This window comes from Phocoena phocoena, chromosome 15 (assembly GCF_963924675.1).
Source record: "Phocoena phocoena chromosome 15, mPhoPho1.1, whole genome shotgun sequence".
In the NCBI taxonomy this organism is placed as follows: domain Eukaryota; kingdom Metazoa; phylum Chordata; class Mammalia; order Artiodactyla; family Phocoenidae; genus Phocoena; species Phocoena phocoena.
In genome coordinates, this window is record NC_089233.1 from 21,825,577 (window position 1) to 21,841,856 (window position 16,280).

At 42.3% G+C, this 16,280-nt stretch overlaps 1 protein-coding gene across 1 annotated transcript; it reads right to left on the reverse strand.

Annotated features, from left to right (window-relative positions):
- Positions 1-351: 351 nt before the first annotated feature.
- Positions 352-15,050, reverse strand: LDAF1 (lipid droplet assembly factor 1). The gene is made up of 4 exons (XM_065893198.1): positions 14,955-15,050; positions 7,532-7,700; positions 5,188-5,326; positions 352-505 (listed from the first exon to the last, which is right to left on the reverse strand). Exons 1-4 carry the CDS (start codon positions 15,048-15,050, stop codon positions 352-354), a joined length of 558 nt encoding a protein of 185 aa, XP_065749270.1.
- Positions 15,051-16,280: the final 1,230 nt, after the last annotated feature.

The window sequence follows — 16,280 nt, forward strand, 5'->3', positions numbered from 1 at the left end:
ATTAACATTCCGGCTGTATAAAGTCAGTTTCGTTTAATTAATTTAATTACCTTTCCAAATAAGGAACACATTGAATTGTGCCTAAAAGGCCAACAATACCTTTTTTTTTACTTAAGTATAATTGACACACAATGTTAGTTTCAGATGTACATCAGTGAGTCCATGTCTTTGTACATTACGAAATGGTCATCACAATAAGTCTAGTTACCATGTCACCATACAAAGCTAATTCAATATTACTATCTTCCCCATGGTTAACCTTACAACTATTCCACTCAGTTTCAAACGATGGTGCATCTCGCACTTTGACAACTATTGCTTATGGGCAAGCACTGTGCTGGGTTCTGTATTTTACTTCGTTTGATCGGCAAAGGCCTCGGGCTCCAGGCAGTGTGACAGACAGCCTGAATTGCAAAGCTCTGATTTAGATGCCATGTTTCCTGGCAGAATTGGTGAATCATTTCGGCTCTGAACCTTCGTTTCATTCACCTCTGAAATCCAGAGGCTAAGGGAATATGAAAAATGAGAAGCTGGCAGGCGCAGCTTGTGATGGGAAGGAGTTAGTTAGCACTTTTAAGCGCAGTAGAAAGGCAACTTGCACTCTGCAGTTTGAAGCAAGGCTGTTTATGTGATCAGAAATGTTTTAAAATGGTCTCTTGGCTTCTCTCAGGACAGCATTCCGTAAGAAGGCTGTGTAAAGCTCTCAGTACTGAAAATACTTCTAAATCTTGTATCCCCAGCCCATACCTACTCTCTAAGCCACTGTTCATTAGTCACATCCTCTTGGTGTCAAAAAGGCATATCTGTCTCAACATGAGCCAAGCAGATTCTGACTACTCACACAGCCCCCGTATCAGAAACTAGTGTCACTGACTACCCACTGGCTCAAATGAAAAGTTCATGTGCCATCCTTGTGTCTCCCTTTCCTTCACTACCCACATACAATCCACCACCAACTGCTGCTAGCTCTCCAAATGAGGAGGGTCTCCATAACTTCCACTCTAGTGTAAGCCATACCATCCTCTGCTCTGGACCTCCACAGACCTGCTAACTGGACTTCTGACTCCCAATCCATTGGCCACAAGTGACCTTTAAAAATCCAAGTCTAATTATGTCCCTCTTAATGCAAAGTGTAAAATTCTTCTTCATCTTCCCTTTGCTTTTTGCTGTAAATTTCTTTCCCTACGAGGTCCTGCCTGATGGGCTCCTCTCTCTCCTCCATTTACCCTTTACTCACCAAGCCCAGTCACACTGATATTTCTTTTCCTAAAACACATTCAGTTCCTTCCAGTCTTGGGGCCTTTGTTTTGCTGCGCCCTCTGCTGGGAATACCTGCCCCCCGTCCTGCCCCCCGTCCAGCTCTTAGCACAGTGGCAACTTCTCATTATGTGGTTCAAAGAAAAGATTTCTGTGGCTGACATGGCCTGCCCCTTCTTTCTTCAATGCACTTATCATAATAATCTAATATTCTGTTTACTTGATGTAGCAGGTAGAATCTAAGGTGGAGCCCATGATCCTCAACTGTGGTATGCATTCCCTTGTGTGATCCCTCCTCTTCGTGTGAGTGGGACCTGACTGCTTCTAACCCACAGAATGGGGTGAGAGTGATGGGATGTATGTGATTATGCATACACGATTACGCGTTATAAGAATGTGATGTCCATCCTGCTAAGAGACGTTCTCCCTGGGTGGTTTTGAAGAAGCAAGCTGTCAGGCTGTGAGCTGCCATATGACAGGGAATGAGGGCCTCAGCCCCAAAGCCTACAAAGAAATGGATGTTGCCAATGACCATGTGAGCTCAGATGTGGATCCTTCCGCAGGCGAGCCTCAAAGGAGAAGCAACGTGGCAGCGCTGCTGTTGTAGTCTTGCAAAGGACTCAGCTAAGCCAGGCCTGTACTCCTAACACACCGAAAATGTAGGATGACAAAAGTGCTCTTTGTAAACCTTCACGCAACAATAGATAACTAATACACTTGTTAGCTGACTCCTGCATTAAAAAGTAAACTTCAGGAGGCCAGGGCCCTCTTCATTCTTCTTTTCTGAAGCCTCAGAACCCAGCAGGGTATTTAGCTTAGACAGCTAATAGCAGACACTTGCAGGTCAGAAAGAAACATTCAGTAAATAGTAACTGTTAATATTAACACCCCCATGTATTGGCAGGAAAAGGCAGTTCTTGTTCTCTAAGAGTTGAAGGCCCCTTTAGTGACAGGTGTGGCTGACTGTCATGGGATACAGAAAAGTCTGAGCACCAAATGAAGGCTTTATGCCCATCTGAATCAAAGAGCAAGTATTTGCTTCTGTCTGCCTGGCATACATTCCCTTTCTTTGCGATACTCCTTTGGGATCGGATTGTCCTCCCATCTCTACATATGCTAGCACTCCCACCTATGCAGAACCAGTGGGGCTGGCCCACCCCCTCCCCTGGTTCCAGAATGCACACATGTCCCAGCCCTGATCCCAGTCAGCATATTCCATCCACCTTGGCCACGGTGTTTGGTTTGGGGTTGCTCACATGACCCAAGTCTGTCTAATCGGAGCCAAAAATCTAAATATACTACTGGAAAAGAACAGCTTCCTTGTCCAATAGGGAGTGCTAACTACAAGGCTGATGTAAAATTAGAGCTGCTGGGACCTCCACATGGAGAGGGCCTGCCTAAAACTCAGCTCACACTGAGAAAAGCAGCGCTGAGAGAGGAAGGGAGAGAGATGCCTAATGACACCACTTGAGCCCCTGGATCCAGCAGCGCCTAAAGTCCTACCTTTCGGCTTTTTAGTTCAGTGAAACGAATCCGTCCCCCTCTGCCCCCACTTTTTAAATCCATTTTGAGTTCAGTGTCTATCACTAGCAACTAAAAAAGCTTTATTACCCAGGATCTGCCATGAAATTGACACAGAAGGAAAAAATGGGTTTGATGTCTAGAAAGGGGGTATTTTGAAATAGAGTGAAGAAAAAAAGTTCACCTAAATAAATATTTTTAAATAAAAGACTACAGGGAATAAACCACTGAAGTAGATATCCCATAGGATTTAAAAAATTTTTGTAGTCCTTTATCATTTTCATGGGACGTTTTGAAGAAATGGTTTAACAAGACAAGTCCTTAAAACAATAAAAAAGTATCAAGTGCAAATATTTTAAAGAGTAACACGACTTAACAATACTCAACAGTGGAAACCATACCTTTAGACTTCGAAAAAAATGCTCTTGGCCGTAAGGTTAAGTTTGGACTCTATTTTCTAACTTTGTCTGAGAGGCTATTATTCCTCTCATATGCAAATATGAATATATGAATATGCAAATGTTGTTTGTCTTTCTGATAAAAGGCTAATAAGGCAGAAGAGCTTGTTCTGTTTTGGATTCTTTCCCCCACCTCTTTTTTCAAATGAGTGAAGAAATAAGCAGCTCTCATTTAAAAAAAAAAAAAGGAAGAAAGAAAAAGGAAAAACAATCTGTGGCTGCCCCAAATTGGGGCCTCGGATACAAGATCTGAGCCTTTGGGGTCAAGTTACCGGCCTGTAGAGGCTCAGAACCCTGCCAAGTTCAGGTGTGCATCTCTGGGGAGGAGGGGGTGAGAGGTGCGAGGAGCCGCCACGCCATCGAGATTCTCTGCTGATTCTCCATGTGAGGGCCGGTCAGCTGATGGAATTGACCAAGAGCAACAAGATCCCCAAAACTGTCCATTGCAGGACCCTACAAATAAGTGAAAAAGCTAGAGGACACCTCCAGGAAAAACTTGACTACCCAGTCCCTTCTGAGTCATAATCCCAAGGGGCAAGGATGATCCAACAGCTTTCCAGAGGTGCTTGAAAAAAAGCTTTGGTTCCGTTCAGCTGGTCATTCCTGGTAGAGCCCCTCTAAGTGTGTAGACTTCATGGCCAGCTAACAGTCGCCACTGGAGTTGTGTTGTGTCCATAGTCTGTTTGGCAACAAGAGGAAATGATCAGCTCTAAGGCCTCTTTAAAGAGCAATGTTGAGAGTATACATGGCGGAACGAACGACGTTCTTCGTTGGTTTAGTTTTGGTTGCTTCTTGCAACCACACCAGATTTTGGGCTACACTGACTTTACAGATGAGGAAACTGGGGGCCCGAGAGGTCAAAATACCTGAATTAGGGGCAAGGGTTATGATCCTTTTTCCCATTCTAATTTGGATACTGCATTTTCTCCAAATTATTGTTTGTGTCCTCATGACAATCCAGTGAGAGAGGCAGAGCAAGGAGTAAGCCTATTTTACCAATGGAAGAAAACTGAGAACAGAGATGTTGAACAGCTTGTTCAAGATCACACAGGTAAAAAATGGCATAGCTGGGATTCAAATTCTAATTAACTGACCATTTCTTTACATCTTTAACAGAAGGGAGATGGGGCAGGGAGAGAAATAGGTCTGTCTTTTTTCATCCCAGTGATGGTAGGTTTCAGAGGTAAGTGAGAGAGGAGGTAGCACTATTGATACTAACTTAACTGGCTCTATGGATTCTCTTTGAATTTCAAGTAGCCTTGCTAATAACACTTATACCCCAAGCAGGGGAGCTATGGCACACACCAGAGCTTGGCTGACCAACACACATTCCCAAGGCCCTTCTCCTTGTGGGTTTATACTCCATTTCCCAGCCTCCCTTCCAGCTTACGGTGGCTATCTGCCAAAATTCCAGCCAATGAGGTTGGTTGGGATAAGAAAGGGGGTAGGTTCTTGGAAAGATTTCATTTACTTGACAAAAAAGGTCAGACTCAGTTGGTGAGGACTCATTTTTTTTTCCTCTCTTCATCCTGCCTTGAATGAAGTTGGTGTAGCCAGCAGCAGCTTTCTTGTGGCCATGAGGTGACAAGCCAGTGGGGTAAGGATGGCAACACAGAAAGGCAGAAGGTGCCTGGTACCTTGATGACACTAGAGAGGCTGTGCCAGGACTGGGTATCTCCAGCTTGTTGTTATGCAATAAAAATAAATCCCTATTTGTTTAAGCTAGTATCTACTTAGGTTTTTCATTACTTGCCACCAAAGCATTCCTACCTGATAATCAAAAAAAAAAAAAATGAGAAGGAAACCTTACCTCTTTTTAAGCAGAGACGTGAAGAGGCTAGGCACCTCTTATCTTGGGAGACTGAGTATGATGTGACCAGGGTTAGGGTGTTACTTGTGAAAATCTCCCCAAATAGTAAAGATTAACATTATTGCACTGACATGTATTTACCTGGGAGAAAACCAGTAGTTGACGAGGCTGGAGACTACCATGTAGGACACTATGATTGTCCCTGACATGATGAGTGACACGAAGCCCAAGCCACAGAGGACACAAAGCAGTGAGAGGCTGCCCACAGATATGACCAGTCCTAGAAGAAAGCGTGTCAAAGAATCATTCATCTAAAACAGACTGAAAACATCAGACCCTGCACCACTGTGTTTAAAACAACAGTTAACTCAGATGTTTTAAGTGAGGAGGTTTTCCACAAAAATCCAGACTTCTGGTATCACTTAAAAAGGAGGCAATCTCAATACCCAAGTGAGCATCACTGCATGGCAACAACTGCTGGCCTTCCAGTTTCTTCCAGGCCCCACTGTTCCCAACTGTATTATTCTTGGACTGCTTTGCTCACTTTTGTTACCTGTCTTGCCCATGGCAAGAATCTGAAACTCCCTCATTCTCAAGGTCAGGGATGGGCTCCCAATGGAATCCTCTAGAAGGAGTTAGCCAAGACAGTAATGGGGGTGGTAAATCATGACCAGTGTTTCAAACTGCCTACCAAATACTATAACTTACACTTACCCACAACCTATGGAAATAAAGGCTATGCAGGCTAAATAAAGTCAAATCTAAACATAACTTTTGATTACATCCTTTACAACCCAGCCTGGCAACTATCACACAGTAACCATAGGGCTGAAGGGTCATTTTACCCACCATTAAATAAGTTTTTAATGGGAATATTAATGAATTACCATCTAATAAGTGCAGAGAAAATACATTTTTATAACATGGGGTCTATGGGAGAAAAGTAATAAAAGATACCATGGAAAGAGGATGGATTTTCATAGTTGACACGCCTGAGTTTGATCCTAGTTAAGTCACTTATGGTGAGACTTTGGGCCGCTTGGAGCTTTAGTTTAACTAATCTGTAAAAAGAATATAATAATAACTACCTCTAAGTGTTGACATGACAATTAAATGACTATCATATATGTGACTCACTGTGGCAGAAAGTCTGCCCAGCACACTTTCTCTTGCCTTCCTCATAACAAAATTCCTCTTTCCAAAGCAGAACTAATAACATGGCAAATGTTGCATGGCAGACATCCTTCCCCTTGCCCCACGAGCTGTCAAATAGCCCACCCAGTACTCCACAGTGACAGTTTCAGGGATGGACTCTGGAAAGGAAGGAAAGTAGAGAATGTAAACAGACATGCTGCCTTTTCATAAAGATTTACAAAATCTTAGATCAGTATTTTTCAAAGGATGGCTAACAACCAGCTGTATCAGAATCAGATGCATTAGGGAATCTTGTTGAAAATTTGCATTTCTGGACCCCACTCCAGACCTACTAAATAACAGTCTCTGGATGATACATGAAAGTCCACATGTTCAGAAAGCAAGTAAGATTTATGCAGACTCAAGTTGCAGAACCACCGCTCTAAAGTGGAACAGCTTTGCACATGCTGTTCCTCCTATCTAGAAGGCCCTTCCTTGTCTACTCTGGGACAAAGTTGTTATACATCTTTAAAGTGCTCTCTCCTGTAAAGCTTTGTATGATACCACAAAAGGGTAGTGGCTCTCTTATTTCTTTCTAAATTTACCTTTGTTTTGATATTGATTCATCTTTCTCCCATCTATCCATCAATATTTACTGAACAACCACTCTGCCATACTGTATTTGGCTCATCCACTTACCGTGCCTGTCTTCTTCTTCAAGTGTAAACTGCCTTGTCCACAATCCCTTTGGTAGGGAAGCAACCCTGGGTGCTCTTAGCTCTGGGAAGCCACAGAATGAGCCAGAGGTGATCACCTGAGCAGATGGCAACCATCTCTTTGTGGACTGTGATCTGAGTTGAAAAGGCAAACTGAGCCAATCAGATATTACTTTCGTAGTAATTTTAACTTAGCAACTCAGGGAGAAGCTGACAATTGGCAGTGGGACTTCAGGAGGAAAGGTGGAGAAGGGGGAACCTCAGTACATAGTAAGGCACCTGGCATGCAACAGGTGCTCCATAACTATCTGTGGAGTGAATTTTAATGTCCTGTTTAATGACAATAGTTAGCATTCATGGAGAAGCTACTCTGTGCCAAGGATTGTGCTAAGTACTTTATGCAACTGTAAGTTTCAATCCTCACAACCCTCTGAGATAGTATTATTATATCCCTATTTTACATATGAGGAATTTGAGGCTCAGAGAGGGTAAATAATGTGTCCAAAATCACACTGGGGGAGGTGGGATTCTAATAGACAAGAACAGGAACCTTTGACAAGAGTGGCAGATGCCCAATAAATACTGTCATCCCAAGTGAGTCATTTTCCAAGGGGGAGAGTAACTGAGTAGGATACCTTCTAGTAATATGACTCCCAAAAACGCAGCCAGGGAGGTAAGCACCACGAGGAGCAGGAAGCAGCCAACAGGAACGGCTGACACAGCAGCAAACACCAGCAAGGTGAGGGTCAGAAAAGGATGCCTGTCCAGGTACTGGCCCACTGGAGACTTCATGAAGGCAACCACCTGTGGGCAAAGGGGACGAGCAGGACTGAATGCCATGTCTGAACCCCAGATTGATGAATTCACCCGAGCTATAGGAAGTATAAGCCAAGGTTATAAAGTCGGAAGGCCCATAGGTAAGAAGTCAACAATAATAATCCTCCCAAGACATGAGTTGCCCCAGCAACAACTTAAGGCAGCTGTGGACAGGGGGCAAGTTTGAGGGCCCCACCCAACCTCAAGTCTTGTGAAAGGAGGAAAGACCCAGGCATGGCTCTACTGCTTCACACACACCCTCTCAGAAGGCATCCTCAGCGTATGTGTGCTCTGATGTAATATATGTACAATTGGCTGCTTACTTCACAGTTGAGGCCACTGAGGCACAGAGAGGTTAAGTCCTAGCTACTTGGCATCACCTGGGAGCTTGTTAGAAATGCAATATCTTGGGCCCTGACCCAGACCTGCCAAAGCAGCTTGTTTTTTTAATGAGATCACCAGGTGATTTGTACACACATTAAAGTTTGAGAAACAGTGGGACGAAATGACTCAACTAGAGTCACACGGCTTCCAAGTGGCAAAATCTAGGCATTCAAAGCTAAATCTTTCCACTTCAGATGTCTGCAATGGCTGCCACTTCATTAGGAGAAAATGTTTTGATGTCATCAACCTGGATACCACAGTCAGGCCACAGCCTGATGACTACTGCAAGCTTATGCTGTGTTAATAAGTAGGTTATCTTCCTCCACCAGGCAAAAGGGTTCTGGAGCTGGCTCAGTGGGGGGTTGGGGAGGGCTGCTTTAATACAGAGCTGGCCCTAGGCATCCTCACAAGGATGGGCTTCCCCCTCTTCTTAGGGTCCACGCCATCTCTCTCCTCAGTGCTGGCATGCTAGTTCCCGTTCCCTTGAAAGCTTCTATCATTCTAGAACTTTTCCCCATCAAAACTCGTCCTTCCTGTGTCTCATTCCTTAGGGCCATGTAGGCCAGCAGGTGAACTGAAGATGTAATTTAAGCTTCAGTGATGGTGGGTGCCACTAACCAAAACACACCTTCTCCTAGAAAGAGTTCTTCACCCAAGGGCCTCAGATGGAGGAAACTGTGGGCAAGCTGGAAGGCAGGAGGATTTTGGAGCTCAAGTTGATGGTGACAAAGCACAGGACTCACTCTGCTTAACTAGAAAAGGCTGTTCCACAAAGCCACCGTTCTCAGTCCTGGGGCTTCAAAGGGTTCTCAGTCCTGGGACCGTTCCCGGCCCAAAATGGCATAACACCTACTGGCTACACTGCCTCCAGCTACTCCTTTCTGACAAAAGCTATCTAAGACTTGGCTGTTCAGCTTCTCTCGCCAGAGGTGACTGTGCCAGGAATCACCTCTGAGCTGGAAATACCCAGCTTGGATACTCTAGGATCAGAACCCAGTGAGATCTTCCCGTTAGGGTGGCTGAAGGTGTGAGAGAGGCAGCGGGGCCACGGGAGTGGGGCTGGATGCTCCTTTAAGCTGTCTCAGGTCTTGATTGCTTTCCAGCCCTAGTCCACGTGTATTCTTAGTAAACCTCCAGGGGTCACCTGACAGACCGAACTGCTCTGTCTGATCCTTAAAATCAAGAGACCCAGTAACCACAGTGGCGGGGGAGCAGATGAGGCTGGAACACCAGAATGCCAGGCTTATGACTTTATACCCAGACCGTCCAGCACAGAAGCCACATGTGGCCACTGAACACTTGAAATGTGGCTAGCATGACCGATGAGTTGGATTTTTAATCTAAGTTAAATTTAAAAACTGATGTTTGATTCAGTCATTGAAAAAATTTTAATTACATTTCAAATAAGGTGGGTATGTTTCAAATAAGTTTTTCAATTATCAATTTTATGAAATCTAAATAGAGACCAAGTATTTCCAATGGAAAATCAGCATGTGAATTGAGATGTGCACTGAATGTATTAAAAAAAGAATGTAAAATATCTCATCAATGATTTTTAAATATTGATTACATGTTGAAATTATATTGTTTTGGATATATTGGGCTATATAAAATATATTATTAAAATTAATTTTACGTTTCTTTTTATGTTTTTTTTTTCTTTTGCGGTACGCGGGCCTCTCACTGTTGTGGCCTCTCCCGTTGCAGAGCACAGGCTCCGGATGCACAGGCTCAGTGGCCATGGCTCACGGGCCAGCCACTCCGCGGCATGTGGGATCTTCCCGGACCGGAGCACAAACCCGCGTCCCCTGCATTGGCAGGCGGACTCTCAACCACTGTGCCACCAGGGAAACCCTTATGTTTTTTAATATGGCTACTAGAAAACTTAAAACTATATATGTGGTTCACATAATATTTCTGTTGAAAAGCACACACTCAAATTTTACCTAAAAAAAACACAAGACGCGAACTATTGGCATTTGAGCAGGACTGTGATCCAATCAAAGGAATAATTTTAAAAAGATGAACCTGGTGGTCCTGTGCAAGAGGCAATGAGGAAGATTTGCAGGGAAGCCAGCAAGAGATAATGATGGCCAAAACTAGGCTGATGGCAGGGAGGGACAAGGAGGAGGAGGAGATGCAGTATGAAAGTGGAACGACAAAAGAAAATTCAACAGGACCAGGAGACAGTGTGGCATAGGGATCCAAGAGGGGAAAAGCACGAAGGGACTACTTGTAGTCCTTAAGAAATCTAATTTTTTCTTAGCCTCTTCTAAATCTTGGCCCTACAAGGAAAAAATAGAAAGTTATTCAGATATGCAGAGAGACCAATTTAAGATGCAGACAATTAAGCCCAGCAACTGTCTTCCCCTAGGGAGGATGGCCCTGCTCGGACCAGTCGGTCTCAGAAGAGGAAGATATGATTCAGTTATGCCTAATAATAAGAGAGAACATTCATTAAACACTCAAGTGCCAAGCACTATTTTAAGAGCTTTCAATAAACCTCCTTATTTTTTTCTCTCTACAATGCTACGAGGTAGATAACAAGGCAAAATTTAACATTATTTAAATCCGGGAATTAGACTATAGCAACTAACTTTTCATTCTCCCAGGCAACAGAGGGTGACACAATCGAAGGATGCAAAGTGGGAGAGCTTATTATTCAGCAACATTTTCCATCGCCCTCCTGGAAGCACACACAGGTTATCCAACCTAGATTTTACAGGCATGGTGCGGTGCTAAATAACCCAGGAATGCCAGGCTGGGACAGACTGGCACCATTATGGTCCAGACTCTGTGCTAAGGCCTTCTCAAACGACATCTGAGATCATCCTCACAACAAAGCTATGAGCCTGGCATTGCTTATTTTAGAGAAGATGAGATGGAGAGTCAATGAGCCCAAGCAACTTGCCCAAGGTCAAACACAGGTGATTTATTTTAAAATGCACACAAGGGGCTTCCCTGGTGGCGCAGTGGTTGAGAGTCCGCCTGCCAATGCAGGGGACACGGGTTCGTGCCCCGGTCCGCGAAGATCCCACATGCCGCGGAGCGCCTGGGCCCGTGAGCCATGGCCGCTGAGCCTGCGCGTCCGGACCCTGTGCTCCGCAACGGGAGAGGCCACAGCAGTGAGAGGCCCGCTTACCACAAAAATAAAAAATAAAAAAATTTAAAAATAAAATGCACACATGAGTATGGGAGGTTCCAAAATAGGGACAACATGGCCAGTGTTTAAGGACATGAAGGCTCCATCTGGAACTATTCAGAAGAGAGGCCAATTCCCCGGTGTTAGAATGCAAAAGATAATCAGTATCCACTGTCTTTGCTACCAGAGGGGTGGAGGGCAGAGGGGTCAGCATTATTTAAAACCACTGGTAATGACAAGTCCAAGGTGCTGTGTGACAATTTCTCCCAGATTTTGGTCCTTGTGATTCAGGATTAGAATACAGGTGCCAAGGAGGTAATTCAAAAACACCCTTTGTCCCAAAAAAATAATAATAAAAAAATAAATTAAAAAAACATCCTTTGTGGAAGGAAAGGACCAGCATGAGACCAAAACTATTTTGTCCTAGGTAATCCACACAAGGAGATACCATTGGGAGGGCATCTGCCCAGCCCATGCTCCATCTCTCTTCCCTCCTCTGTGAAAACTGCCCCCTCTCACAGCAGGGGTGGGCCCCTGAAGCCATGTTTATACCAGTGAAATGGAAAGCCCCAGCCCAACTGCCACCTCCCTGGCCATAGGTGACCTGGTCAAGCAGATTCTTGCTCCTAGGAATCAAGCACTCCCAAGACCAGGTCCCATAGAGGATTTCAGCTGGGAGCTGGAGGAGACATGAGGAGTTGAAGGTACCATCCTGGGCGATCATGTCTGCCCATGTGAATGGAAGAGCAAAGGAAGCCAGGCTGCAAAGAGAGGAGAATGAAGCTGATACACAAGGAAGAGTTACGATGAGGAACAGTATGTCTCAAGAGAGGGCACTGAGAGTTATCTCTGACCCCAGTGACCTGCCAGACTCTGGTTCTAACCCCTCCTGAGGCTCCACTCTGTTTACTTCCTGCCTTGGCTTCTATGATAGCCTTACATTTCCCAAAAGCCCTGGGAGGTCTCACTGTTTGTTTGCTTGTTTAACCTATTTGGGACAGGTTTCTGACTCTGTCAGTCTAAAAGTAAGACAATTAAGACTTGACATTCCAGAGGTTTCCTAGAAGAGATGACAGAGTTGTTTCACAAACACTCCATCTGGAAGCCATCTATTCTTATCTGGAACTCAAAGGGTTTATTAACTCTGAGAAAAGATTATAAATTACTTGGGGGAAAGAAATCATCTAAATATCATAGAAGCAAGGGGATGCCTATGTAAATCATGGTATGTCAATCTAAGGGAAGGTTCTACCACCAAGAAAATAATTGTTCAGAAGACCTATGCTTTAATATGGAAAAACACCAATATACAATATCAAGCAAAAATAAAAATATAGAACTACATCTGCCACAATTAAAACCACTAGATCTAAAAATTACATACTAAAGGGTCCTAATAACAACAACAACAGTAATGATAACACCACCACTGGATTTGTTAGTGATGGGTTTACAGGTGATTTCCTTTCCTTTACTGCCAATATTACTCTATTCAGTAAACACAATTAATATAATTAATTCAATTAATATAATTTAAAAATTTAAAAGAAACTACCTCAGGACTATCTGAAGAACATCAGGGCTTAGCCAACTGATGATCTGTCCCATCATCCCGGGAGTCAACTGCCCTGGAAGTTATCTAGTCCAAATCTATTCCAATGACCATGGCTGAGGAGCTAAGGTGAAAAAATGAAGAAATGTCAAGAAGTCAGAGTTCACATGCTTTGAAATGCCTACCTTAGGAGGTAGACACGAATATTAACTAAGTTAAGATACGCCAAGTGTGTAGCACAGTGCTTTGCATATAATAAGCGCTCAACCAAGGTTAATTAATGTACAATCCCTATTATTTGCGGATTCCATATCTGTGAATTTGCCTACCCACTAAAATTGATCTGTAACCCCAGAATCAACACTTTGAGTTGCTTTCATGGACGTGCACACGGCAGTGAAAAACGTGAGCCACCTGACGCACATGTTCCCAGCTGAGGCCAAACTAGGCAACACTCTGCCTTCTTGTTTTAGCTCTTTATACAACTGTCCTTTACATGGTTTATTTCGTGCCACCTTTTTCCGCATTTTTATGTCTTCTGTTGGTGATTTTGACATTTAAAATGTGTAGCAGTACTGTCTAGTGTTCCTAAGTATAAGAAGGCTGTGATGTGCCTTATAGAGAAAATACCGTACGTGTATTAGATAAACTTCGTTCAGGCAAGAGTTATAGCTGCCTGTATAGTACAGGCTGTTGGCCTGGAGTTCAATGTTAATAAATCAATAATATCTACAGAATAAAGGTGCCTTTAAACAAAAAGACACACAAAACAGGTGATGGTTTGATTGGCTGATGAAAATGTTGCCACCAGAAGTTTGCCAGAACCTAATCCTGTACTTCCCATTTGAGCAATTGTTCAGTATGTGCTAATTCAGTGTTTGAGGTGACTCAACAGAACAGAACTAACACAAATTATATAACGAGAATCAACGGAACATGTAGATGAGTATGAGGACCTTTCTCATGGAGCTAACTTTTAGTAACAAGCGTCTCAGCCTGCTGGCTAGAAAGCTGCTTGTCCAACCTAAAAATATCTTGCTAAATCCACAAAGAGTGCCAGAGGCATTTGGGGATGAGTTCAGAAAAGATCTCTATAGAGTATATTGCTCTAGACTGCAAAGGTCTGGCTCCTCAAATAGATACTAGTGGTGTCCAATACAAAAAAACAGATCACCAACCAGTTCACTTTCTTACATATACATATGTATTTTATGGGTATATTGCATAGAAAAAAAGTCTAGAAGAACATACAACAAAATGCTAATAATATTATCTCTGAGAGCTATTATTTTTCCCCTGAAAAAATGCTGAAAGGCACATAGAAGAAAGCAATAAAGTTAAAAGTTCAAGAAAGCAGAATATACTATCTCAAGTCCCATTGCCATTGAATGGCTATTGAGCGCTTATAAAATGGCTAGTTCAAATGGAAATGTGCTGTTAAGTGTAAAATAGACTGGATTTCAAACTTAGTACAAAAAAGAATGTAAAACATCTCAATAACTTTTTTCATTAATATTTTTAATAATGATTACATGTTGAAATATATTTTAGATAGGTTCAATAAAATACTCTATTAAAATTAATTTCACCTGCTTTTTTTTACTTTTTAAATGCGGCTACTAGATACTTTTAAATTACATATGTGGCTTATGTCGTATTTCTATTGAACACTGAATTTCTAGTGGAACACTGGGCTCAAAGTAGACGTTAGCCTCTCATTTTCAGGGTAACAGGTCAAAATTAACAGCAAAACAAAAAAAAGGATGGTATCTGTGGCACAGACTAAGAGTTGCCTCTATTTCCAGCTAAAGAATTGCATTTGCTACAAGGGGTGATCATAAGACTAAATTTTGGTCTATGAGATGCAACTGGAAGCTTTGTGTGTGTATGACTTCCAGGAAGTCTCCTTAAATTGGAGGTGGTATGCAAGTCTTTCTCTCCCCACATCTTATTGCCTAGAATATGGATACAATGGCTGATACTCTAGCAGTCATCTTGGACAGTGAGTTTGAAGGTCACAACTCAGACATGACAAGGTGGTGAGTTAGAAAGATTCCTGACCTACCTCCAAATTTCTTCTACTTGAGAGAGAAATAACTTTCTATGGTGTTTAAGCTAGTATTATTTTGGGATCTTCCATTATGTGCTCTGATTGGAAACTGACCTTTGAGTTACTCTGGACAGCCGCTATCAGCAAAGACACCCTCCTCTGCAGCTCCTGAAAGTCCTTTGAAGTACTTGGGGGCTCTTCTTTCACCATCCTGAAACCCACTTCAGGTCTCTTTAGGGATTAATTCTACCAGTAAGCTCTTCAGTGCAGGGCACAGTCAAATCTCTCATGTCACCTTGTCTCTTGCTGGAGGAAATGAAAAGTATCTTAAACCATTAGTGGTCTTCACCCAACTGACCCAACAAGAGATTCTACTATCCTCACACACTGATGGTGGGCATGCAGATGGAGGGTAACTTGGCAATATCTATCCAAATTTCAAATTGCACACACCTTGATCCAACAATTTACTTTCCAGGAACTTGAAGGAAATAATCAGTTATATCAAAACATGCCAAAAGGATGTGCAGTGTACCCGTTTCTAATACATAATAAATAGTAAAACAGTGGAAAGAAGCTGTCTACTAACAGGAAATAGGTTAAATAATGATAAATTCATAGAATGGAGTACTGTATAGCCATTAAAATGATGTTGATATTTATTTAGTGAAATAAAAATATATCTATGATGTGAAAAAATTATAGAATACTATATATTGTTACATATTTTATGCATATATCCATAATATAAAACACATATATGTATTTATGTATTTTATGTATATATCCATAGTAAAATAAAAGATCTAGATGGACATATAAGAAAATGTTAATGGTATTGTCTCTGAGAGCTTATGCTTTTTTTTTAGCCTGACAAAATTGTGAAAAGAATGTGGAAGAAAGTAAGAAAGCTGAATACACTATTTCAAGTCCTATTGCCTTTTTTTTTTGGCCAGAAAAACTTTTTCAAACAAGTGACAGTGGCCAATACACTAAACAGGTTGGCTCCCAATTATATTGTGCCATAAATTATTCTCTTGTAAGTCTCAGCTCCGTAACAAGAGAGGCACCTGAGGGACAGACTTTGCCACAATTATACCCTGTGACTCAACAGGCTGGAATTTCCAGGACTGTCCCAATCTCACATAATTATTTATTTTTAATAAGAGCTTTTTGTTAAGTTAGATATCTATCTTTTAAACCCTTTTTAATTTTCATATAAACTAATATATTGTTATTTTATATTTCCCAGAATAACACTGTAGGGCTGGACACAGATATCTTTTCCATTTCTCCCTTACAACTGATCTCCTGACCTATAGCACAAACACCTAAAAGATTCTGTCACAGTGGACAAAATTAACTGAGAGATGCTCACATTTATTTACCATACTGAACGTCCCCCATGCTAATTATGTGAGATGGGAAGAGGTATCTCCT